Source organism: Pelodiscus sinensis, chromosome 7 (genome assembly GCF_052426305.1).
Source record: "Pelodiscus sinensis isolate ZL-2025 chromosome 7, ASM5242630v1, whole genome shotgun sequence".
Lineage (NCBI taxonomy): Eukaryota > Metazoa > Chordata > Testudines > Trionychidae > Pelodiscus > Pelodiscus sinensis.
In genome coordinates this window covers 45,823,705-45,850,265 of record NC_143058.1, presented here as the reverse complement: position 1 = coordinate 45,850,265, position 26,561 = coordinate 45,823,705, and the positions used below count along the sequence as shown (strand labels likewise).

General features: G+C 43.9%; 1 protein-coding gene across 5 annotated transcripts in view; it reads left to right on the top strand.

Moving 5' to 3' along the window:
• The window catches only part of ATF2 (activating transcription factor 2), a 102,821-nt gene that overhangs the window by 35,169 nt on the left and 41,091 nt on the right, over positions 1-26,561 (top strand). For 4 of the 5 annotated variants that reach the window (XM_075933672.2, XM_075933684.2, XM_089779767.1 and 1 more), the window contains 4 exons: positions 2,334-2,512; positions 2,884-2,998; positions 3,950-4,036; positions 18,838-18,987. In XM_075933672.2, the coding sequence (XP_075789787.1) occupies positions 2,334-2,512; positions 2,884-2,998; positions 3,950-4,036; positions 18,838-18,987 (531 nt within the window). The remainder of the gene's footprint in view (positions 1-2,333; positions 2,513-2,883; positions 2,999-3,949; positions 4,037-18,837; positions 18,988-26,561) is intronic. The other variant, XM_075933683.2, reaches the window with a different exon arrangement.

The window sequence follows — 26,561 nt, the reverse complement described above, 5'->3', positions numbered from 1 at the left end:
TTGCTTGACCAGTCAGGGCACTGCGGAGTCTGGGCAGGAGGGGGTGGGGTGCAGCACTTACCTGTCACCCTACTTCTGGGGGCACATGGCACTCTGTGCTCCCTGTTGCTGGAGCAGCAGAGAAAAGCCTGAGGGGAAGTGGCTCTGTGTGCTGCCATTCCCCCAGCAGGGTGGTGAGGGGGAGCAGCAGTGTGCAAAGCCACTTCCTCCTTGTACCAGGGGTGTTCCCAGATAAGACACCCAGAGTGTGCAGGTGTAAGTCAGCATTCCCTCTAAGATTTTCCATCCATGAGCGGAGTGAGTTTTGTCTTGTGCACCAGTATTGCGGTCATGTGCACTTGTGCAGATGTGTGGCACCCAAGTTATAAACCTCTCCCTTTTTCCCCTCTGCTGCCATGTCGTCCTCCCCCCCCCCCCCGGCTTCATCTACTCCCCTGGGGTCTGCTTGCCTGCTGCTCCTCTTCTCCCCCCTCTCCTCCCCAAGCACTGTCCTGGCTCCTGCCCTTCTCAGTCCTCCTGGGACTTGTCCCACCTCCCCATCCTCTCTGATCCCTACACCTGCCCTTCTTTCCCTCCGCTCCTACCACTCCTGTACCTCCCCTCCCTAGCCCCTCTCCGAACATCTCCCTCTACCCATCTGCTCTGCCTCTCTCCTCTGCCATCTGGTACCCATTCCTCCCCTCCACTCCTCTCTCCATGTCTGTCCTTCTGCCCCACAATCCCCCTGGCGCCTGCACCTTCCCTTTACCCCTGAACCCTCCTGGTACCTCCCCCTTCCCTCACTGCCTCTGTTATCCTTGCCCTCTTTCTTCCTGGTACTCAGCCCTTCACCACTATCTGCCCTAGTTCTCCTCATGCCTCTCTGCGCCCTCACACATGATTTGCCTTCCTCGTGCTCACCCCTCCTTTCAACCCCTCTTCTCCTGGCATCCACTCCTCCCCTCTCCTCTTCCTTCCTCTTGCCCCCATTGTCCCTCTCTTCCCTCTCCAAGCATCACCCTGTTCCCTCCCCTCTCCCATCCACACTGTCACCTTCCCATTGTCTCCTCTTGGCCCCCGGCATTTGTCTCTCCTCCAGCCTGCCCCTTGGTGCCTTCCCCTTTCTTCTCCTGTTCTGGCCTCTTCCTCTCCCCTCAGCACAAACCCCTTCCTCTCCTCACCCCCACCTTCTCCTTAGTTTTCCCCCGTCCCTTCCCTAACTTTCTGCCATCCCGACACCTTTCAGCTGCCCTGTGTGCTGTGGCTAGAACCGGGGCCATGGTGCTATTTGTAGTACTGCCGCCCCAGCCTAGGAGTAGCTGCACCGTGGCCAGGCTCCAGTCCTGGCACATGAGGCAGCACACCCCATGTGCCAGGACTGAAGCCGAGGCCGGGGTGCTGTTTTTAGTACTACAGCCCAGGCTTCACCTCCGGCAGCCAACGTGCAGGCCTTGTGGTGGCTGCCTAGCCGCTCCTGGGGTGGGAACAGCTGGGGCTGCAGCTGCCTGGCTCTGCTTAGGGGGTGGGCAGGAATGAAATTCTTGGTGTGCATCCACGCAGGCGCACACTTTACAGGAAACCCTAGTGTAAGTGTATTTTCATTGAATCCTAATTGTTAGAAAGTCTCAGGATTGTGACAGTCACATATTCTGTCTGTCAGTTCTATTACTTTCCTGGTTTACAAGCAAGGTGGTCTGTCTTCTGTGCTCTAGTCATTTTTTAGACGCAGTCAAGATGTAGCTAAGGGTATTTCTAAACATCTTGAGAGAGACTCAAAGAATTGTAGAATACTGTGAGTATTTTTCACTAGATAGGGTCCTGGTTAAATAAGATAAATGAGTTTTTTTTTTTTAAATGTTTTGTTTCTTACTGATTCCAGTGGCTCTTTTGTTTTAGCTGTTATGTAAATCTAAAAGAAATATTCATTTTATATTTCTCTTTGCTGTGTGTCAGGGCATACTGAAAGGGTCTGTTTACCAAGAGCTGATGTATAATATTGTTAGCTTACTATTGATTAATTCATTTTCCTGTGTTTATTGGACTTACAAAAATGTAACCTGACAGCATATTGGTACAGTAAGCTTCATAGCCCAGCAAACTGGTCTTAAAGTTGTCCTAAAATTATGGTGAACAGATGCATTTCCGAAGTTTGTTTATCACAGCCTTAATTATTGAGTCATCTTTTTGGTGAACTTACTCAGTTTTTTAAAACAGCATATTTCATTCTTCTCTATCAGTCTGTAATTTGTATAAATGTTATAATGATTGCTGATTTGTCTCTGTAATAATTCATTGGAAAATCTTTATTGATCATCTGTAATTTCAATGTTTAATTTTCATTTTTTTCCCCACAGGAAGTGCCACTTCAGCAGACTGCACAGCCTACGTCAACAATAGTTCGTCCAGCATCATTGCAGGTTCCTAATGTACTGCTAACGAGTTCTGACTCAAGTGTTATTATACAGCAGGCAATACCTTCACCAACTTCTAGCACGGTCATTACCCAGGCTCCATCCTCCAATAGGCCAATAGTGTAAGTAATATGTGATAGAAAAATATTTTGCTGTTACAGATTTCTAAAAAGATTCTTGTTTACAACGTACTTTTGATCACTTTTTCTACAATTTAAGTGTGGCCTCCAGCTCCATAGTCTCCAACAATACAGTGAATATGCATTATAAGTTGACAGAGTTATGTCAAGCAGGATTACTATTAAATGTACAGAATACATTTAAATGTACAGTGGATATTATTGATAACTTTTCAACTGGCAAATAGTTTAAACAGTATTAAGTATGGACAGGGTTAAACCAAATTAATAATTCTTCAAGCTTTGAAATAAGAAAAGTCACTGCCTTTCAAATCTGCTGTCCTTTTAAAATATTTCATCCTCATTTTTCTTAGACCAGTACCGGGTCCTTTTCCTCTGCTGTTACATCTTCCTAATGGACAAACTATGCCTGTTGCCATTCCTGCCTCAATCACAAATTCTAATGTTCATGTCCCTGCTGCAGTTCCAGTAAGTTTACACATGATCTAGTCTACAATCTTAAAAGTCAAAAACTGACATTTAGAAAAAGATTTTCGGACTTGATTTAAAGTGGTGAGAGACATGTTTTTGGTAGGTATTGCAATGCTTTGTGCTCTGAACACTAGTGAGAGTAGTGTATCTATCATATCTAATATTACTTAATATATTTCTCTTCATTTAATACTAGCAGACTTATCCGGCATTGCCCAGGTCCTTCAGGGCAGGGCCCTGTGGATGTGTGTGGAGAGGGTTTTTTTTGGGGGGGGGCGTGCAGGCAGCTAGGAGTCAGGGGCGTTCTTCCTCCCTCCTTTCCTGTATCTTCCCCCTTCCACCTGGGGCTATTCTCCTGCCAGCCCACTCGGGGCCTGTTCTCTCCCCCCACAGACTCCCCCAGCTGTCAGGGGCCTGTTCTCTCCCTCCTTCCCCTCATTCCTCCCTGGGAGGGGGGGGGGGGGCTGCAATCATGGGCTGGGGTGGGGGGAAAGGATTTGAGGCACAAGGGCTACTTATTAGAGTGCTGGCTGGCAAGATAGTGGAGATCCAGCTCTGGTGGCCACTCCCCTAGAGGTACTGCTGCCCCTAGTGGACACTGCATATAGCTCTCCCCTGTGGGCTCGCTGCCCCCAGTGGACCTTCTCGTATCGAGTCCTTCTAAAAGTAGTTCTTTCCTTTGCAAGTTATGGAAAACTGTCCTTTTCCCGGGGATTCTGATTGGTTGGACTCACTGACTGACACTCAGATGCACTCTAAAATAAATATATATATATATATATATATAAAATCTCGAAGGGTTCTAAAGCTACTGATTACCTAGCTTTAGAACTTAGTATTACAGAATTTGGTAACTGTTTTGGTTCTAGTGGAGAGTTCAGTTTTAAAATTTGAATTATGCTGGTTTACTAAGAGGTTGTTTTTCATTTTTATGACTTTCCTGGTCAGCTTGTTAGACCTGTCACCATGGTGCCTAGTATCCCAGGAATCCCAGGGCCCTCCTCCCCACAGCCAGTGCAGTCAGAGGCTAAATTGGTAAGTTAAAATTTCCTTGATCTTCATGAAGGTTAATCTGAAAAAATGTTACATTGTTAACAGTTCAACCTTACTAAATATGTAGTTGTTTGATACAGTAATTGTTATTGTGCCATTTTCTACAGACTTTGATCTTGCAGAAGATAAGCTCTGTGCTGGAATCTCAGTGCTGGAAAATGAGTTATCAATGTGTTTTGGTTTTATAGTAACTTCAATTTTTTTATGATGGCTAGCATCAGGACTAAAACATTTCTGAATTCAGCAGCACTGGTAAAATGTACTCTGCGGAAGACCATTTTTTTAACTCGCGCTTCTCATGATGAAGGCTAAGAATATATGTGGCTTTAGGAGAGGAAGGAGATACAAGCTTAATGTCACTTCAGCAAGTCTTGCTTGGTGATAGAAGCAAAACTAAAGAACTGCATCCTTGTCAGTGTGAGGCTTCTTAGTGAAAAAGACTATAGAATAAAAATCAAGCTTTTCATAACAACACATGTCCTATATTCCTAGCTGCTTATGGTCTCCTCTTCCAGTCATGTTACTGAATAGGGTTTAATGATCGATGTCACTAAAGAGACATTGTTATGATGGACATAAATAGTTGATTTGTTAAGATGACCTGGAACCGAAATCAGGTGGAAGATAACAAAAAAGGTAAAGAAAAAATCACTCATATAAATATACATTAACAGTATCATGATATTTATAGTTTAAATTTTAAGTAATTATTTCAAATAAAAATGTGTTTCTTCTCCAATTTACTAGTTACAGTTTACTAGTTACTAGCTTCACTGCTGTTTTTAATTATTCTTTTTCTTCATTTTTGTTTTTATAAAAAGAAATGGGAAATATATGAAAGAAAAATTAAACAAATGACACCTCTGTGTGCATCCATAGATTAGCTCCACAAACTGAATCTGTCTTGTATATTACGTACATTTAACTTAGAGTTGTGTTGTGTTATCCCTGACATTCATTTATTTATATTTTAAAAAATTAAGAGCAGAATCAGGAGAAATAAGTAGGTAAAATACTATTTTTTTAAATGTGAAGAGGTAGGGGGATGGATATATGAGCAATAACACCCTATTAGGATGTTTTCATAGCAGCAGCAGACATCCCAGTTGCTCCAGCTGGAGGAGCATCTTTGAGACTGCATAGACGGAAAGGATGGTGGACTGCATAGAGATGAATCCTTTTAAAATCCTTTATTAATATGGGGAGAAGGCTGGATAGGCCTCAGTCAATGAACAAACATTTGCTTGTCTCAAAGATTAAGCCTTGCATGTCTAAGTGCACATGGACATAACAGTGAAACTGCAAATGGCTCATTAAATCAGTTATGGTTCCTTTGATCACTCCAAGCCTTACTTGGATAACTGTGGTAATTCTAGAGCTAATTCATGCCAACCTACTCTCCTCTGATCAGACCTAAGTTGGAGTATTGTGTCCAGTTCTGGGCATTTCAAGAAAGATTTGGAGAAGGTCCAGAGAAGAACAACAAGAATGATTAAAGGTCTAGAGAACATGACCTATGAAGGAAGACTGAAAGAACTGGGTTTGTTTAGGTTAGAAAAGAGAAGACTGAGGGGGGACATGATAACAGTTTTCAGGTATCTAAAAGGGTGTCATAAGGAAGAGGGAGAAAACTTGTTCATCTTGGCCGCTGAGAATAGGACAAGAAGCAATGGGCTTAAAATGCAGCAAGGGAGGTTTAGGTTGGACATTAGGAAAAACTTCCTAACTCTCAAGGTGGTTAAACACTGGAATAAATTGCCTAGGGAGGTTGTAGAATCTCCATCTCTGGAGATGTTTAAGAGCAGGTTAGATAGACATCTGTCAGGGATGGTTTAAATGGTACTAGGTCCAACCATGAGATCAGGGGATTGGATTCGATGACCTCTCAAGGTCCCTTTCAGTTCTAGTGTTCTATGATTCTAACTTTTGTTTTGGCCCCCACTCTAAAGCCTGTTATATTCAGTAGTGAAGGTGGCTTCCAGGAATGCCTTAAGATAGGGCCAAGGATATTTTCCATGTCAAATATTTGTTTGTGATATGTGAGGTTGCTAGACATGTAGAATTGTTTTCCCCAAAATGATACTACTCTGAGTGCACTAGCCAGCATTGAATTCTAAGGAGAACCGCTTGTTACAGTCAGAGCTACAGTCTCACCTCTGCGCCCATTAGTGAGTTAGCCTTTGAAGTGCTGCAAGAGAGGGGAGAACAGTTAAGTACTAAATAGGGATGTTAAAATTAGATTAATCAACTAATCGAACAGTCAATTGTAATTCTGCATCAACTATTCAATTAGTTGATAAGGGTGCCTCCACTTTTGAAATGTGGCAAAAGCCATCAGGGCTCTTGCTACATTTCAAAGGCGGAACTGCCGCAGCGAGCAAGGCCAGTGGGGGACTCATGCAGTCCTCCTGCTGGTCCTGCCTTCAAAATATACAAGAGCCCCAGGAGGCTCCCTGCAGCACTTTTGCTTCTTTACTAGAAACACCAAATTCTGACTTTCTGTATTTCTTGCATGCAAAAATATGAAACATGAAACTGCTGCAATACATCCTAAGTTCTAAAAATATCAGAGTAATTAAATTTACTTTTATCTTTTGTGGTGATTTTTGATAAACCGACAGAGGGGCTTAGAATATTTAATTATATTTGTTTAATACTTCCTCAATAAACAAAGTTAACTAAAACTACCTTTTAAAACTACTATGCTACTGTTGTCAATAAAAATTAATAAGCAGGGTTAGCTACATACTATTGTCTGGTAAACCTATTTCTGGGCCGATTACATATTTCTCTTAGTATTTCATCATGGTTACTAGCTAACAGACAAAGACAAACTTTTAAATTCATTTGGGTCTTTCTTATTGATATTGTAAGACAGCTTAGTCATGTGTAGACTTTTCATTGCTGTTGATTTTTCTCATACTTGGAGACTGTAACATAAATACATATTTTACGTATTTGCTAAGACAGTTGGTTGCCTAGTTTAATAAAACAATTGGCTGGTCTTATGTCAAAACTGTGTACTGAATACATGACATTCAATGTGACAGTAAATAGGCTACTGAACTAGGGATGATGTCTTGACAGTTGGCAAGTGACTTGGAAGACTGTTATTTATTGTTTGCCTTTAGTTATAGGTTAAATTTTTCTTCTGTAATGCAAAACGCTGTGATTTCTAATCTATAATATAGTATATTGCATCTTTTACCATATTATATATAAAACAAATATTAAAAGTCATTCTCAGTTGACATTTTATCTGTTCCAGAAATTGAGGATGAAGCAATTGATGTGGTGTTTGAAGTCCTAACCTCTTGTTTGACAGAGCACATGACAACTTGTCCAAAATAAAGCACCCATGTTCATATGTTCCTGCAGGGGTAAATTTGATGTTTTACTCCTGGGCAAAACTAGCATTATCATTTCCTCCAAAGAAACATCCTCTTTCAACTTCAGTATTTCAGAGAGCATAATGAACATTGTAACATTTAAGATATGATAGCAAACTGTCCTGATGTGAGGGAAAGATTAGTGAATGGCCAATAAAGCTGAATCAGGAGCTCTTTAGTAACTCGAAAAACTAAAAGGAATCTTACAGAAAGTGGAAACATGGACAGATTGCCTAGGATGAGTACAAAAGAATAGCACAAGCATAAAGAAACAAAATGAGACAAGGATACAATATAAGTGGCACCTAGCAAGAGACATAAGGCAATAAAAAGAGGTTCTTTAAAGAAATTAAAAGCAAGAGAAAGACAAAGGAAAGTATAAATTCACTATTTAGCAAGACATCAAGAATTTCTGTAATGTTTCATGTCCACTTTGCTTCCGTTTTACCTAAAAAAGTGAATTGTGACCAGATACTCAACACAATATTTACTACAAGTGGGAAGGATCATAAGCCAGAATAGGGAAAGAACAAATATTTGGGTAAGCTGAATGTATCCAAGTCTGAAGGGCACAATGAAATTCACCCTCAGGTACTTAAAAAACTAACTGAAGCAATCTCAGAACCATTAACAATGATCTTTGAGGTCTCAGAGGACCAAAAAAGGACAAGCATAGTTAGTACTTATCTTTAAAAAGGAGGGAAAAAAAGCTTTTGGGAAATTGTAGTTAACTAACTCTAATACCTGAAAAAATACTGCAACAAATTATTAATCCATTTATAAAGCCTCTGACGGATAATATGGTGATAAGGAATAGCCAATGTGCATTTTCCAAGAACACATCATCCTAGACCAACATAATTTCCTTCTTTGATGTGGTTATTGGTCTAGTGGGTGGTGAGAAATGGTAAGGATAATATTATTGTGATTTTATTAAGGTATTTGACATAGTCCCGTATTACATTCTCATAAGCAAACTTAGAAAATTTCCCTGGACAAAATTACTATATGATGGGTGCCCAAAAAATTGAAAGACCATACTCAGTGTAATAATCAATGGTTTGCTGTCAAAGTGGGACGATACATCTAGTGGAGTCTTCTGTTTAAATTAGATAGAATAAATGGGCCAAAAGAATCAAAGATGTTAACATGACAGTGTCCAGCATTAAAGAGTTTTAAAGAAGGGTTAGAGTCTAGTATACAGTGTGTGTGTTGTTGGTTTTTACAAGTTTTGCACTAGATTGAGACTTTCTCCTTAGACTTCCATATATTTTGAGTTTGAAAGTGCTTTCGAAGTTTAAACATTTATTTTTAACAATATAATTCAAAGCATTTTATGTGCTAAAGTGCTATTTGTGATTTTTAGCTGCTGTAAGAGTACTCCATTACAAGCCCAATATAGTGTGATTATGTAACCCACACACTTACTGGATGTGTGGTTCACTGTCCCATGTAGTGGCACTTACACCACTTACAGAGAGAGAGAGAGAGAGAGATTGAATGTGTTCTACAGCCTTAGCTGAGAGCCAGCTGGCTTTTAGCTCAAGCTGTAGAGGCTCCAGAGCTCCCAGCTTTGATTCCGGCTGTCGTCGTAACCACTGCATGTTTGTTTGCACATGGAAACGCTGCATGTTTGTTTCTTGTAATTTGTATTTAATAAAACTGCATACTCAAAATCATATATAGCACTACTTTTTGTGATAATCACAAGAGTGAGCTTTATTGAAATGAATGGAAATTTTGTTTTAAACTTCAGTCTAAATCTGAATAATCTGTCAGGAAAGTTGTTCTTTGGTCATAGATACGTTATGGCTAAAATTTCATATTGGATTTCCTAGAAAAAACAAATCTCGCACTTATTAGGGATAGACCACCTACTCTCTCACATGTCAAATATCGCTTTCCCTCATGCATCTAAAGCATTGTCTGTCTGCCCACTTTTTACATTCTGAGTATGAACATCTCTTGAAATTTTAATTTGATTTGGCTGTTATTTTGATGGAATCCCCATCCTGAGAATGTAAGGTTCCACTGTCAGGATGGCATGATCTTGGCTTCTTATGCGAAGGGAGTTTTGAGGCTGTTACTGCCTTACCTAAGTTCATCTCCTTTACTGTTGTGTTCTCTCCTCTACTCTGCACTATCATTGTCTGCCACCTTTCAGGCTGTAAGCGGCTTGGAGGGTGACAGGACTATGAACACAATTATCTTGGGTGGTGAGAGAAGGAGAAAACACAAAAGCAAGAAAACAAAAAATGAGAAAATACCTGAAAAAATAGAAGAAAAAAAGAACAGAGATAAATTCCAGGCGAGACAGAAAATCGGAAACTGGTTATATAGCTCTGATTATTTTGTTGCAAAGCGCTCTCCACTAAGACTGTGTGAAAATGTACTGTATAAGGAACAATAAAGTGTATGGTTAAAAGCTGAAGTATAATGATATGATGTTAGACAGCAAGATGTATAGCATTTGTTTCTACAGACAATATGAAATGTAGGTAGGTAAAACAGGCATTTTCAGGTTATTTTGAGTTGGATGTTCATGTATAATTAGTTGGATTAATCTCTATACCAGTGTGATTTTGAATCTTCTTAGATGTCCTTCTGCTGTTCTCAGGATGGTGGGAAGTGTTGTCAATATGAGGTGTCAGTTGTTCTTATTCCTTTGAAAATATTTTTCACTAGTAGCTTTTAATAGGAAGGAACCACTGTGATAATCTAGTCTGTTCTGTGTTACACAGACCGTAGAACTTCCCTAATGTAATTTCTGGAGCATATAGTTTAGAAAAAGATCCCATCTTGATTTAAATATGGTCTATGATGGAAAGTCCACCGTCACCCTTAATAAAGTATGACAGTGGTTCAGTTTCCAACCGCTGGATCCTGTTTATCTTTCTCTGCTATATTGAAGAGTCCATTATTAAATATTTGTTCCCTGTATAGATACTTACACGCTGTAATCAAGTCACCCCTTCACATTCCATCTGTTAACTAGATTGAACTCCTTAATTCTGCCACTATAAGGTATGTTTGCTCATCCTTTAATTATCCTTTTGGCTCTTGTCTGAACCTTCTTTAACTTGTGTGCATCCTTTTTGAATTGTGTGCACCAGAACAAGGCCCAGTATTTCATCAGAGGTTGCACCAGAGCTAAATATAGAGGTAAAATAACCTCCTTGTCCTGCTTAAGTTTTCTGTTTATGCACCCCATCGTTTTATCATGGCATCACATTAGGAATTCATGTTCTGCTTATTTTAGGAGTCTTACACGAAGATCACATATGAAATGTCAAGGTGAAGTGTGCCATATGTGCAAAGTGAGGAGTTTTGTCACACAAGATTAGTGTCCATAGTTACATAGAAATCTCTTAATCACACACATGTAAAACCAAATGTGCAGGTTGATTTGGTGGTGTTTTTGAGGTGTCTGGAATATACACAGTATGTGATGAGAAAAATACCATATTGTAAGGGAGAGCTAAGTTATTTCAGAATTGAGTCTTTTGATCTGTTTGAGAGGAAAATTTGAAATTCCAGATATCAAATATTTTTTTTAAATATACACTATTTCAGGCTGTGTAGCAGGTTTGTCATTAACATTCATTTTGAGACTACAGACAAAACACATTGGGGAAAATGAGCGAATCATGAAGTTGAGAAAGTAAATTAAAAATCTTTGTTTAAACAAAGTTCTACTCTGGGAAACCCTCCGTATAAAGCCTTTTGTGACAAACTGAAAAATATCTTGAACACAGTGGGTAACCAGTAGTCTTTTCTGCAGGGGGTTTCTACTGAGAGCTGACAGAGGGCAGCTTGGCAAATGTTCAGAAACCTACATTAGCTTGGTTGAGCCCGGCATGGGACCTTGTGTTCAGCAGAATTCTTCTGACCTGCCTCTCTGCATGCCGAGCTAATCAGCAAACACTTAATGAGCCTACTCCAAAGAAACAGACCCTCTCCCAACCTAGTTCATTTTCATACATTCTCTGGGGGTGGAGAGACAAGACTTCATGAGGACTGATGATGCTGCAAAGACCACAATAATGATAATTAACTTGCTGAATTTAGAAGATTATGCTGTTAATTAGTTGCAAAATAAAGATAAGTAATAGAGCAGCAGATGGTAGGATAACACCCAGGAGAAGGAGGGTTATTACTCTGATGAGCTTTTGTGGCAGATATGAAATATGGATCTGACTTTTTCATAAATTGTTTCTAGAGAATATTATCTAGTTTCTGTGAGCTGTTGATGGAATGATCTCTTCCTATCAAATTTTGACAGATGTGACAAGGATTTGCTTTAAAGGGTGTAAATGCACAATAAAATTGTGTTAGTAAAGATTGAATGTTAAAATATTTTAAAATCAGATTTTTAGTCTGTCTCTGATAATTTAACCTTACATGACTAAGCAGCTATGTTATGAAGAGCCATTTTTATTTTTTCACATATAATACTATAAATATAATGAGAATAAATATTTAATATATGTGGTAATATATCAGATTTTTAACACTAAAATTAATACTATTTTGGATGACTACCCCACTCCACTGTTCAGTTGAAATACAATGTCCCTCTATATGTCAAAATCAAGTATTTGGAATACTTATCTGCTATTCAAAACCTGTATAAAATAAATTGCTAGAGATGATCCTCCTCGTTAAATGTCATTCTGAAAATTATCTAAAGCTATTCCTTTATTGGATTTTTAGTGTTCCACTTGTTTGTAGATAAATTTCACCTACAGTAAATATATTATTTGGGTTTCTTATATATTTAATCTCTGTCATGGCTAATACAGATAATTGTTTTGTATTCCTAATTCTGTGGTAAGCCTCTATTTTGTTTCAGCTATATAACACATTTTCAGAGAGTTTTTTTTGTTGGTTTGTTTTTTTGCTTTTAAATGCAAAATGTGTTTTTTAGCTGTATATAATACTGTTACACAAAAGTTAAGGTTCCAAAACAATATGTGTGGTCATTTACAAGTCTTGTGTGTGTCTTATGGTGTGCATATTTCACAGCATAGGCAGTGATATTATATTACACTTTTAATATGCACATGTACTCTGGCAGAGTTAACGGGTCTATCGGAAGTTGATCTTTGATTTTTAACTTGTCAAACTTGGTATGAGAGGTTTTTGTGTTTAGCTTGATAGAATCCTACGGGTTGGGAAGTAAAAAACTGTAGCTGGATATATACTGCAAAAAAGTTTCCTGATAATATTAATATTTTATAAATAATTTACTTTACCCATCTTCTCACCTCTTTGCATTTTCTTAGTTACAGATCTAGCAAATGGGTGTACTTCCAGGGATGTTCAGTGACTCTACTAATTTTAGCTAAATGTTACAGCATTTTTGCACAGAATTAATTTTTATTTTACAATGGTTAGCATTACAGGCAGTCCCCGGGTTACGTACAAGATAGGGACTGTAGGTTTGTTCTTATGTTGAATTTGTATGTAAGTTGGAACTGGTACATATTGTAGGGGAAACTCTAGCCAAACATTTCTCCAGAGCTCAGTTTTATTCTCCCACATTCACTTCCTTCAATCCTTTATTCTCAAGCTGAGGTGTCTGCTGAGAAAAGCCTCTCCGCGTCTCCCTGGTCTGCTGGGGGGGGGGGGGGTGCTAGCTTCGCGTCTCCCTGGTCTGCTGGGGGGAAGCAGCTAGTGCGGGGTTGCCTCACCCCGTTTGTAAGTAGGGATCCGATGTAAGTGGGATCCATGTAACCCGGGGACTGCCTGTATATCAGAAGCCTGATTAAAAACTGGAATAGAAACATAGCATCTAACTTGTGTCTAATGCGTACAGGTCTAGTTGTAATTTAGTATTTGTAAAGTACTGTTTTCCAATAAGTTTTAGTTCAAGAATTATTTGAAGTTATTCAGCTGAAAATTGAAATTAATATATTTGAGAACATAAATTTTCTGCAAAGAATTATTTGAGAGAAAATATGTTGAAATTTATCATATGATTATGAAGTATTTGCCAACTCAGACCATGGCCTAGTTTTGGAAACTTTTCCATTAAACTACTGGTATTCTAGTTGTAATTTCAGGATGAGGAGGAAGTGGTCCTAATTGGACATTACAGATTAGTAAACAGAATTGAGTGAACGAAGGATGATAGGGAATAGCCAGCATGGGTTTGTGAAGAACAAGTCATGCCAAACTAATCTGATAGCTTTCTTTGATAGGATAACGAGCCTTGTGGATAAGGGAGAAGCGGTGGATGTCATATACCTAGACTTTAGTAAGGCATTTGATACAGTCTCGCATGATATTCTTATTGATAAACTAGGCAAATATAACTTAGATAGGGCCACGATAAGGTGGGTGCATAATTGGTTGGATAACCATAGTCAGAGAGTTGTTGTTAACGGTTCTAAATCCTGCTGGAAAGGGATAACAAGTGGAGTTCCTCAAGGTCTGTTTTGGGACCCGTACTGTTCAATATCTTCATCAATGATGTAGATATTGGGATAGAGAGTACGCTTATTAAGTTTGCAGATGATACCAAACTGGGTGGGGTTGCAACTTCTTTGGAGGATAGGGACATAATTCAAAATGACCTTAGCAAGTTAGAGAAATGGTCAGAGGTAAACAGGATGAAGTTTAATAAAGAGAAATGCAAAGTGCTCCACTTAGGAAGGAACAATCAGTTCCATACATACAAGATGGGAAGCGACTGTCTAGGAAGGAGCATGGCGGAAAGGGATCTAGGGGTCATAGTGGACCACAAGTTGAATATGAGTCAACAGTGTGATGCTGTTGTAAAAAAAGCAAATATGATTCTAGGTTGTATCAACAGGTGTGTTGTAAGCAAAACTCGTGAAGTCATTCTGCCGCTCTACTCTGCACTAGTTAGGCCTCAGCTGGAGTACTGTGTCCAGTTCTGGGCGCCACATTTCAAGAAAGATGTGGAGAAATTGGAAAGGGTACAGAGAAGAGCGACAAGAATGATTAAAGGTTTAGAGAACATGACCTATGAAGCCAGGCTTCATGAACTGGACTTGTTTAGTTTGGAAAAAAGAAGATTAAGGGGGGACATGATAGCGGTTTTCAAATATCTAAAAGGGTGTCACAAGGAGGAAGGCGAAAATTTGTTCCTCTTGGTTTCTGAGGACAGGACAAGGAGTAATGGGCTTAAAGCGCAGCAGGGGAGGTTTAGATTGGACATTAGGAAAAAATTCCTAACTGTCAGGGTGGTCAAATATTGGAATAAATTGCCAAGGGAGGTGGTGGAATCTCCCTCTGTGGAGATATTTAAGAACAGGTTAGATAGACATCTGTCAGGGATGGTGTAGACAGAGCTTGGTCCTGCCTTGAGGGCGGGGGGCTGGACTCGATGACCTCTTGAGGTCCCTTCCAGTCCTATTATTCTATGATTCTTGCCTTTATTTGACTTGAGATGGTGGCAGGGGTTATAGTTTTATTTGTTCGCTTGTTTGGAGTAAGAAAATTAATGTTTTTAAATTCTAAATTTTCATGTAAGAATAGTGGAGAATTCAGTGAAAGTTCCTATCATATGACTTCAGTTTTGTCTGGTTAGTATTAAAATTTTAATACTTTTAATACTTTTTAATTTGGCAGTTGGGGCAAGTTAATCCCTTTCTTCCCCATGCTAATTGTTCTAGCAACCTCCAGTGTGCCTGCAAAAACTATTTTGTCAAACAAGCTGGGAAAATACATAGTGTAAAGGGGGATAGACCTTTACTGGCAACACTTTTTAAATATTATGTACAAAATCAAAATTAAAAGACCTTAATTTTATCCTCTTAGATGTATGCATTATGATATTGGTCAGCATTACATAAGGTTCTAACAGAGCCAGGGTCAAGCTCACTCACAGGAGTCTTCATCTAGTGCCATAAACACAAGGAAGCTTCCTTCCTGCTCTTTGTAACCCTGTGCACCATAATATACCAAGTAAGTTAATAGTCAGAGTTTCTGTTTTGAAGGAAATTCCAAAATTCTGGAGGGGGAGGGAAATCAGTTTCAGAATGAAAAATAAAATATTTTTCAATGTTCCTCAAAAAGGAAAATCCCTCCCTCCCCCCACCCCAAAAAATATTCTAGCTTCCCTGCTGTGGAGCTGGGAGCCTTGAAACTTGGGCTCAGAATTTCCAAAATGAGACATTTACATTATTCTGGAAGTCCTGAGTCAGGTTCTGAACTACAGCTAGGGTTGGAACTTGCAGCTTCAAGGGTTGTTGCATGTGGTTGCCAGAAGTTCGTAGAAATGATGCATTTCTGCAAAACATTTCAGATATGATTTAGCATTTTCCAGCTGAACCCTGCTTCATTGGAAAATCTTTGACCAACTCTAAAACATGCATAAGGGGTATATTTCTTAAATAAGTGATTGACTTTTGAATTAAGTGTTTCATTTAATTGATTGTTTCATAGCTTAAGAGACTAAAAATCTTACTCGGGGTCTTATGGGCTAGCATTAGAATCTGATGGTCTGATTTTTAGAGGCAAATGGCATTTGTGCCAAAGCTATATTTTCACAGGATGTACTCATTCTTTGTTAGTGTTGTGCAGCCACCTAAAACACATGGTCCTGGCCCACCAGAGTAGCTGCTCCTCATACGGCGCCAGCTCACTGGAGCAGAGCAGCCGCACTGCCCACTCACCGCCGGCTTATGGGAGCAGAGCAGCACCGTGGCCCTGGCCCTGGCATTGTCCTGCTGGAGCAGAACACCTGCTCTCCACATGGCCCTGGCCCCGGTCCACTAAAGCAGAGCAGCCACTCCCCACACGCACACTGGAGCAGCCACTACCCATGCAGCCCTGGCCTGACTCCCCCCCTCAACCCGCTGGAGCAAAACAGCTGCTCCCCACACAGTCACAGGCCACCCAAGCAACCACCTACCATGCAGCCACAGCCCCAGCTGCCAGAGCGGCTGGCCGCTGGGTGGCCTCGGCCTCAGCCTCAGCCACAGCAGCCAGAACAGTTGCCCTCCTAGGATTACCTGGTAGTCATGAAAAAAAATACCAGACACACTTCATGGGGGGAGAGGGACTGGCCAGGAGGGGAGCGGTGCTTGCTGGGGAAGGGGGGGGAGGAACGGGAAACAGAGCCAATGGGGGGGAGGCAACGGGGCTGGCCGGGAGAGATGGGGGGGCCAATGGGAAGCAGGGCAGAGGAGGAGGGTCGGGTGGAATGGGGCTGGCCGTGGGATATCGGGGAGAGGGGCGGCCAGCAGGGGCGGAGGTGGCCAGGGGAGCTCAGGAAGAAGAGGAGGAGGGGAGAATTGGCCGATGGAAGCAGGGCTGGTGGGGAGTGCAGTGGGGCTGGCAGGGGAAGATCCGGACCAGGAACCAGCCAGTGGGAGGCAGAGTTGGCGGCGGGGGACGGGACTGGCTAGGGAAGACAGGGAGAAGTCGTGGAGAATCAACCAACCGGCAAGCCAGGAGGGGATGAGGGAGCGAATCAGCCAGGAAGGAGCAGGACTGACCCGGGCTGTGCAGATCTCAGGGCGCTGTCATCCTGCATGAGTCAGTCCAGCTGCGGCTCCACCACGCGCTTGACTAGCACACAGGAGTATGGACTGGGATGCCCCTCAGCTTTCTCACACGCAACCAGGGCTCCCAACGCTGATCGCGCCCCACCTCCCAGTCACTCTCCGCACCCCCGCCAGGCTTCTGTTTGGCGCCCAGCTGGAAAACCAGGAATTACCGGACATTGCACATGTCTGGTATTTTCTGGATTTTTTTACGGGGGAGAGGGCCCAAAAATCAGACTGTCCGGTAGAAAACTGGACACCTGGCAGCCCTAGCTTGCCACTTCTGGCTCTGACCCCATCAGCTGAAACAGCCACAACACTTACCTTCCAGGTCCAGCAAGAAGGGGAGTACTGCTATGCAACTCTGGGAAGGAGGGGAATGGGCTTAGAATTTACAGGTGCATACCTTATAGAGAACCCTGGTGAGGAGCAGGGACTGCTTTTGTCTTACTCATCAATATCTCTGTATTTTATCTTTATTGAGTTAATGACCTCGTTTCTTGTGCACTTCTGTCTATGGTACACAGGAGAGCTGAATGCATGGTGGCACTCAGAAGAGGATAATAAATATTGATATTTTTTTTTTATGTTTGTGGAGAAGGTAGCAATGTGTAATAAAGATTATTCAAGAGAGTTGTGCATTTTTATATATTTTAAACTGTCATATAAAAAAAATCTTAATTTGTTGTAAAAGCACAGTAATGTAGCTTTTAATAATGTTGGTGGTTTTAAGTACAGTACTCTGCTGGAAAGATGCACCCTCATACAAAGTTTATCTTTCAGGGAAATTATTAAATAACACTGAATAAACTTTTATTGGAAGCCTAATTTTAAAACAAAATCAAATCTATTAATAGTCATTGAAGATATCTAAATTTAAGCCATACAAGCTTGTGGTAAACAGAACGCGTTACCTTTAATTGAAAATCTGCTGCAATTCTAATTCAGTAAAGGTCATGTTTATTGTGAAAACATAGTTTTTATTTTCAAGCAATAGTAAACTAAATTGTCAAACTAGTTCAGTCAATAAGACTAGCTTTAAAATATAGCACATAGTTAATATATAAAATCATCTGTGTCTCTTCAAATCTACTATATATTTTTGAGAGAGTCTGTCTGTGTCTCCATCTGTCTATTCAAGAACTCCTCCTAAACCGTAAGAGCTTGGGCCACCAAATTCAGAATACAGCTTCCTCTTATAACTTAAAGCAAGGTCAGGGTTTCGGTTGTGCCAGAAAATGGGATGTGCCTGGAATGGGATTGCTTCTCAGATTCATCAGGCAAATCAAGGGGGCTGCTTGGGGGCACTCTACCCCCTAGTTCAGGACTGCCTCGGTACTGAGCCTCCCACCCTCCAGGCGCTCTTTAGTGAGCGCAGGTCTGAAGTCACTCCATCTCCCTCCGTCCCTCCAAATCGTGTGGAAACACTGCTGGCTATTCCCCTTCATCAGGGACCGAGGGGAAAATGCACAGTTTGCTGTGTTCCTCACTCCAGTTGGGGAGGGCAGGGTCCCTTGTATTCCTTTTCAATACTCAATTCTACAGTGATGGCTGTGAGCAATTTTCAACTATTAATGTTTAGTAGAGGGCACTTAGACTGTTGAAACATCAAAAAAGGTTTTATTCTCCTGTGCCCTTTATATGTTTTATATCAAAGGATATGTCTAGGCTATGGGGAAGATTCGAAAGAGGATATGCAAATTCCCGTGGAATTTGCATATCCTCTAGATGAGCCCTTAAAGTGTAAGCTCATTGTGTGCGTTTTGGAAAATAGCTAATAGTATGTGGGAGCTGCTGCTATATGAAAAGCTACTGCTTTATGTAACTTATCACAGTAACTTCCATTATGAAAAATATGGTGGCATTTTTATTTCAGAGATTGAAAGCTGCCTTGACCCAACAGCATCCTCAGGTCACAAATGGAGATACTGCCAAGGGACATGCTAGTGGATTGATTAGGACTCAGTCAGAGGAAACCCGACCACAGTCATTACAACAGCCTGCTACATCAACTACAGAAACACCGGTATGACAACAAAATCAAGATGTATTTCTAACTTCTTTCACTATCGTGCAAAAATCTCTTGTGCTCATTACTTTATTTTATATCTTGAAAGTAAGATTGCAGCACACCTCAATGAACCAATATTGGTGGAGAAATAGTGAAGTGGTCTTACATACTTAGTCATTCGATGATGCTAAGGTTGATTTTTGTAGCACACTGTCTTAAATGCTGTGGTAATCTGAAAATTATGCAGCAAAAGTTAAAATATATGTGGAAAATATCAACAAAACTTGGGTTACCATGTATTATATTCGTTTAATATTAAATATCATAAAAAACCTTTTAAAATATTTCCAATCATTTCAAATTCCTGCATAAGGTACCATTTGTTTCAAAGAACCATTATTGACAAAAAAAAGAGTAACTCAGCTGCATAATTTAGTTAGTTTACTGTGCTCTCCTGGGTGTTGTGAAAATGGTGATGTTGGAAGTGCTGGTCTAGATAATTACAGGCAGTCCCCGGGTTACTTACAAGATAGGGACTGTAGGTTTGTTCTTAAGTTGAATCTGTATGTAAATCGGAACTGGCGTCCAGATTCAGCCGCTGCTGAAACTGACCGCCAGTTCTGATTTACATACAGAATCAACTTAAGAACCCCAAGCGTCCCCAAGTCAGCTGCTGCTGAAACTGATCAGCAGCTGATTCCAGGAAGCCTGGGGCAGAGCAACTCTGCCTCAGGCTTCCTGTAGTCAGCGCTGGTCAGTTTCAGCAGAAGCTGACTTGGGGACGCCTGGGGCAGAGCAGCTGGGGTGCTGCTGGGTTGCTCCAGTAGCGCCGCTCCTCGGCACTACTGGAGCAACCCAGCAGCACCCCTTCTGCTCTGCCCCAGGTGTCCTGATTCAGCCGCTGCTGAAACTGACCAGCAGCGGCTGAATCAGGACCAGAGCAGCTGGGGTGCTGCTGGGTTGCACCAGTAGCGCCCAGAGCGGCGCTGCGGGACCAACCGGCAGCACCCCAGCTGCTCTGCCACAGGCGTCCGGAGAAAAGCCTAGTCTGCTGGGGGGGGGGGGGGGGGGGCATACTAGCTGCGCCCCCCCCCCCCCCCCCCCACCCCAGCAGACCAGGAAGACTCGGGCGGCGGACCGAGATGCACCGTGGTCCCGCCGCCTGGGTCCTCCGCGGCTTTGCTCCCCGTCTCCCTGGTCTGCTGGAGACCAGCAGACCAGGTAGACGGGGAGCGCCTCTGAGGACGCCGGCAGCGGAGCAGCCCAGGCGCGCCTGGGATGCCCCGCTGCCCGAGGCCCCCCCCCCCCCCCCCCCCGGCTTTGCAAAGCCTCGGGGAAGCCGGCAGCGGAGCAGTCCAGGCGCGCCTGGGTTGCCTCGCTGCCCAAGGCCCCCCCCCCCCGCGGCTTTGCAAAGCGCGGGGAAGCAGGCGGCGGGGCACCCCAGGCGCGCCTGGACTGCCCCGCCGCCAGCTTCCCCGCGCTTTGCAAAGCCGCGCGGGTGGGGGGGGGGGGGCTCGGGCAGCGGGGCTGCCCCGCTGCCCGAGCCCCTCCGCGGCTTTGCTCTGCGTCTTCCTGGTCTGCAGACCAGGGAGACGCAGAGCAAAGCCCCAGAGTACACGGGCGGCAGGACCGCGAGGTCCCGCAGTCCGTGTACTCTGGGGCAGCCCCATTCGTAACTGCGGATCCGACATAAGTCGGATCCGCGTAAGTTGGGGACTGCCTGTACTTGGAATAGGATGAAAATGGGTGAGAACAATGAGCCACGTTGAAGAAGGGGAATAGGTGTGCAATTAAGAGTTGGGAGGAAAGTCTGGTTCCCTTGTCTCTGAGAGAAGGATTTAGAAGCTGCAGTTCTTATCTCAGAGGTGTGTTGTTGACTTGCTTTCATCTGGTCAGAGAAGCCTGCCTGGGAAGTTTTTCTCAAGAAAATCCAGTCTTGCTAACTAGCACAATGAAAACAGAACCTTAGCCCTGTTTTGTGGGGGTGAAAGAGGCCAGTAGTAACTCTATTGAGTATATTTTGGATGGTAACTTTGTTTTATGAGCTAATATAATTCTAACTTTTCAAGTTAGACCTTCAAAGAAACGATGTACAGAGTGCCTCTTCTCTGTTGCCTGGGGATACTAGGTTGGCTCAGTAGCACCAGGCTGTAACACAGGGCTGGACAAAACACAGCTTGGGGGCCAGATCTGGCTTGTGGACCACCCTATGGGGACCCTCAGGCACGCAACTGCTGCTCTTTAAAGTACAGTCCATACAGCTCTGCTCTGCAGGGAGCGGGAGGAGAAGGGGAAGGGTTCTTGTGATCTCCTGGCCCCAAACCCAATCCTCAGCTCCTATAGGCTGGAAATAACTGGCCAATAGGAGCTGAGAGATTGGCGTGGGGGATGGAGGCAACACAAGCCTTTTTCCCTTCCCAGAGCTGAGAGCCACATGAAGGGAACAAGTCTGCAATTTAAAGTGATCTGAAGCTGCAGAAGGCAGGGAGCCCAGCCTGCCTTGGGGGTGCTGCAAGGGCTGCTGGCTTGGGTAAGCGCCTTCCAGACAGAGCCTGCCTCTGGCACCTCTGCCCCTCCTGCATTCCAACTCCCTCTCCCATGTCACTATCCAAACCCTCCACAGACCTCTGCCCCGGGTCACAATTCCCTCCCAGACTTTGCACCTCCTCCTAGAGCTCCTCTCCCGAGCCAGAATCCTCTCCTGCACCCATATTCCCTCCCTGACCCTGCACCCCAATCTCCTGACCCAGGTCACAACCCCCCACCCAAACTTCCTCTCAGACCTCCCTAACCCTGTGTACCGGTCTTCACCCAACTGCCACCCTAGACCCCTCATCTCCACAGAAAATTGTGCAGCCCTTGACCACTTTCCAAAATCTTGGAGTGGGCCCCCTCACGAAAAATTATTGCCCACCGCTGCTGTAACCCTCTTACATGATAGTGGATCTCTTGAACAGAAATACTACATGTTAGTGTTTTTAAGGGTGCTCAAAATAAAGATGTGAAGATGGACTCCCTTTAGGATTTATAAAGCAATTGGTAGGGTCTGAAGACTGAAGCTAAAGTATTTGTCGTGTCTTCCTTGTAGAGGTGAGGTGATGTTTTGTTTTTCATGGTGGCTGAGAAACCAAAGCGCATAGACTTTGTCATAATTGCAACTAGGGATCTAAGTGACTAGTCGACTAACCAGTAAGCATAAACTTATCGGAAAATCGAGAAGTGACTCGACTAGTCGCTCCCCCTCCCGCCCCCCATTGTCTCAATCAGAGAGAGGCAGCAAGGGGTGGGGAGGAGGAGCCAGTACTGGGGGGATTCAGCTTAAAAGCTGGTTCCCCCCTTCACTGTCTCTGGGGTACTGCCTGCTTTCCCCCCACCACTGCCCCTATCAGGGTCAGCAGGGGAGACAGGGGAGGCTGCTGTGATGCAGCCCCGGTGTGCAGGGGTCCCAGCAGGGAGCTGGGCTCTCCTTGAGGACAGCAGCCCCTGTTCATGGCAGCCAGGAAGATTTCTGACCTTAATGCCATCTTAATACAACCATCTGCTTGTCTAGAAAGTTGAGGATGAAGCTCCCTCTCTCATGTAGATATCCTTGCCATTTTTTTCACCAAAACAAGATCGTAACTAAGGGTCAAAATTGTAAAGGAGTTTTAACTTTCTCTTTCTGCTCATAACCTTTCGGCAGACTCATTAACTGGAGGTCCAGTTGAGTAATAATATCTGAATGTTACAATCTTCAGTCACAATTTTTTGGTGCAAAGGGAGACAAATGTTTTGGCGCAAATAAAATGCATGTGTTTGATTAGGAAGTTGTTTTCCCCTTGTTCTGTGAGGCCTGATGAATGATTGAAGAACATATTTTCATACACACTGTATAACATTTTTGCATTTGTGATCTGCAGAGAACTTCGAACATTAGAAAAACCAATCCTCTGTTCTTTTGTGAAGTATCAAAAAAGACATTACAACTTTTAAAATTTAGGTATTTGGGCCACATTTTCAAAAAATTGATATGTTAGTTAATATTTAGGCACATAAATAAGTGGTCTGGTTCTTAAAATTGCTGAGTGAACCACTGAAGACAGTGGATGTTGTTGGGTGCTTAGTAAATTAGGCCATTGAGATACCCCTTTAAAAAAATCTTGTCCCTTTCTGGTTTTGGGACTAAGCAAGGGTAAACTCCCCAGAGTAAAGATGCTCTTCTTACTGAGGTTATGTCTACACTGAGAAGATTTTGCGACAAAAGTGCTGTCACATGCAAAAGAAGCCAAAAGAGAAAAACGAGTCTGCCTCTCGTTGACATTTCATGGTCACATTGCTCTTATCTGTTGACAGGGTGCTAGCAAAGTAATGTGGGTAAGTATCCCACGGTTCAGTGTTGTAGGAAGGCAAAGCTGATCCTAGCAGTTCTCACCCATTCTTGGTAGTGTGTGTTAGTGTTTTTGTAGTTGATGGTTTCTTATCTTGTTATAAACAGTTATTAAGCCTTAGTAGTCACTTAAGTGCGGGGCTTGATTCATGTCTCCAGCATGTGTGGCTGGGCCCCACGGCTTCAAGCCCTGCATAAAGTGCCAGAAACCTGTGCCTGTGAGAACCCCCACGAAGCCTGCCTTAAGTGCCTCTGTCCAAGTCACGGAAGATCTACATAGGCTTCAAGCCATGCACCAGGTGAGAGAGAATCTCCATTGAAGATCATCCTCATGGAAGCAGCTCTTTGCCCTGCACTGGCGTCAGACCTGGCACCGGCAACGCAGAGCGCACCGGCTTCAGTGCACAAGGCACCTAGCCACTCGTGCTCCGCAAAGGCCTCAGTACCGGTCCCAGTCTCTGGTGCCTCAGAAGAAATGGAGACGTAGGCAGGACAGGTCTCTGTTGAGACATGTGCTGTCTGTGCACCCTCAGGTGGGGCATGTGGCCCTCATCGGGTCGGCACTGCTCCAGCCTGCATCGGGGCTCAAGCCTGGTGGGGGATCTTCTGGAGCCCTCAATGCCTGACACCTTCAAGCCTGCAAGGGACTTCATCAAGTTAACCTCTTCCCCAACACCAGGCCCAGCTAAGAAGTGTGCTGCCAGGTAGTAGTATGCTGCAGCCACGGCACTGTGGCCCAGTACCAGATGCAAGAAGTCATCATTGTGCGACTCCTGTAGACCTCGATGTTGGCACCAGCCCCCGCACCGTCCTTGGCAGCAGCACTGGCCCCTACTGTAACACTGGAATTGGCACCAGCACTCTGACACAAGGCTTTTGCACATCATCAGCCCCTGCAACCGGCCCCTCTGTGGCTACAACGTCTGCATCAGGCAGTCTGGTACTGCTGTCTGCTATGCCACTGCTGCCTCCTCGGTACCAAGGAAAGCCAAAATCCATGGCCCAGCACGACCCAGCTACCGCACCACTCTGAATACCAGTGGTGTCCCTGGCCTCTGTTTGTCAGAGGCTGGAGAAGGATGGCAGGAGATAAATCACTGATCGTTGTCTTCAGTCCACCCTCTCTGGGGCACCTGGTGCTGGCCACTGTCAGCAGACAGGATACTGGGCTAGATGGATCTTTGGTCTGACCCAGTATAGCCGTTCTTATGTTCTTATTTACTCTACTGATTCGGTGGTGGAGTCTGCCATGTCATCACAGGACTCCACATCCTATTCCTGGTACCGGAGTGCATCCGTGCCGTTGCAGCAGCAACAGCGCTGGCCTCTGCAGCCAGCTCTTGTACAGCCACTGCAGCAGTCCTGGCCACCCTACTGGCAGGCCCCTGGTCAGTGGCCCTTCTGAACCCTCTGGGCTTACCACCAGAACCAAGATGCTGGACCCTGCCTCTGGGGGTCTGCAGCTTCAGTTAGTGAATCAGTAGATACTGCTGAGTTGCTATGCTTACAATACATAGCAATGGACAAGTTCATTGAGCTTGTTCCGCAATATTGAGTTAAGTCCCTCTCTGAGGAGGGCAGAGTGGTCTCTCAGACAGCCTTCCAGGTGACATAGGGAATCATCTCATGTGTCAGGCCTTCCTATCCCACCTCTGGGGCAGGACGATTCTCATCCTGTCTGACAACATGATGGCGGTCCTTCTCAGCCAGTGGTCTGTTGAGGTATTTGGCCCTCCACATCTTCTGAAGGTGGTATTTTCCCATCCCAGGCCTGTTTGCAACATGCCATGGGGCCTGGTCGCAGGTACCTGGGAGATGCCCTCATCACCCCCTGGTCCAATGGACTGCTTTACATGTTTCCTCCATTTCCACTGGTGCACAAGGTGCTCCTGAAGGTGTGGGCATTCAGGGCTTGCTTTGTTCTCATTGCGCCAGCCTGGCCAGACAGCTCTGGTTAACTTCCTGACCTAGCCTCTCTTGCAAGTGACCAATCACCCTCCCACTGTATCTGAATGTCATAATGCGAGACTTTGGCAGGCTCGCCAGCCAAACCTGTAGTCCTTACCCCTAGTGGCCTGGAAGCTCCATGGTTGACAGTGGTGAAGCTGCCATGCTCAGAGTGGATGCAGAAGGTACTCCTGGGGAGTAGGAAACCTTCCACTATGGCTACCTATCAGGCTAAATGGAAGTAGTTCTCTGTCTGGGTTACCCAGAAAAGGATCTTTCCTGTGGGTGCCCAGGTCCTGCTGGTCCTGGACTATATCCTAGATCTTAGGCTCCAAGGGTTGTCCTTTTAATCAGTCAGGGTTCACCTGGCAGCTATTTCTGCATTTCATCCAGGCTCCGGGGCATGATGCTCTTTGCACACCCCATGGTCCATTGGTTTCTGAAAGAGCTGGACTGGCTCTACCCACGTGTTTGTCAATCTGTCCCTCAGTGGGACCTTAATTTGGTCCTGACCTTCAAATCTATGGCAACATGTTTGCTGCTGCAGCTGTCTTAGAGGGTATCCCTGGTGGCTATCACGTCAGCCAGATGTGTCTCAGAGTTAAGAGCCCTCGCTTCAGGCCCTCCCCCTCCCTTAGTCAGTCTTTTTCAAAGATAAAGTCAGGCTGTGCCTCCGCCCTGCCTTCCTGCCCAAGGAAGTTTCATGTCTCAGGACATTTTTTCCTCTTTTTCTTTTTATCCCAAGCCTCACGGTTCCGGTAAAGAACAGGCTTTACACACACTAGATGTTAGGACAACATTGGCCTTTTCTTTAAACATGACGAAGGCCTTCCGTAAGTTACCTCAGTTGTTTGTAGCAATTGTGTAGAGGCTCAAGGGCCAGCCAGTCTTTGCACAGAAGATTTCTTCATGGATAACCTCATACATCAGGGAGTGTTATAGTCTGGCTGCAGTTCCAGACCCTCCTCTTATGGCTCACTTCACTAGTATGCAGGCCTCCTCTACAGCCTTTGTGGCTCAGGTCCCTATTTTGGACACCTGTAGGGCTGCCACATGGTCTTCACGCCTTTACCAACTATTTTGCTATGGCTCACCATACTAGTGAGGATGCAGCTCTTGGTAGGGCTGTCCTCCACTCGGTAGAAGGTTAGAACTCTGACCCCTCTTCCTGGGGTTTCTGCTTTGAAGTCACATACATGGAATGGACGTGAACAATCACTCAAAGGGAAAACGGTTACTTACCTTTGTAACTGTTGTTTTTCAAGATATGTTGCTC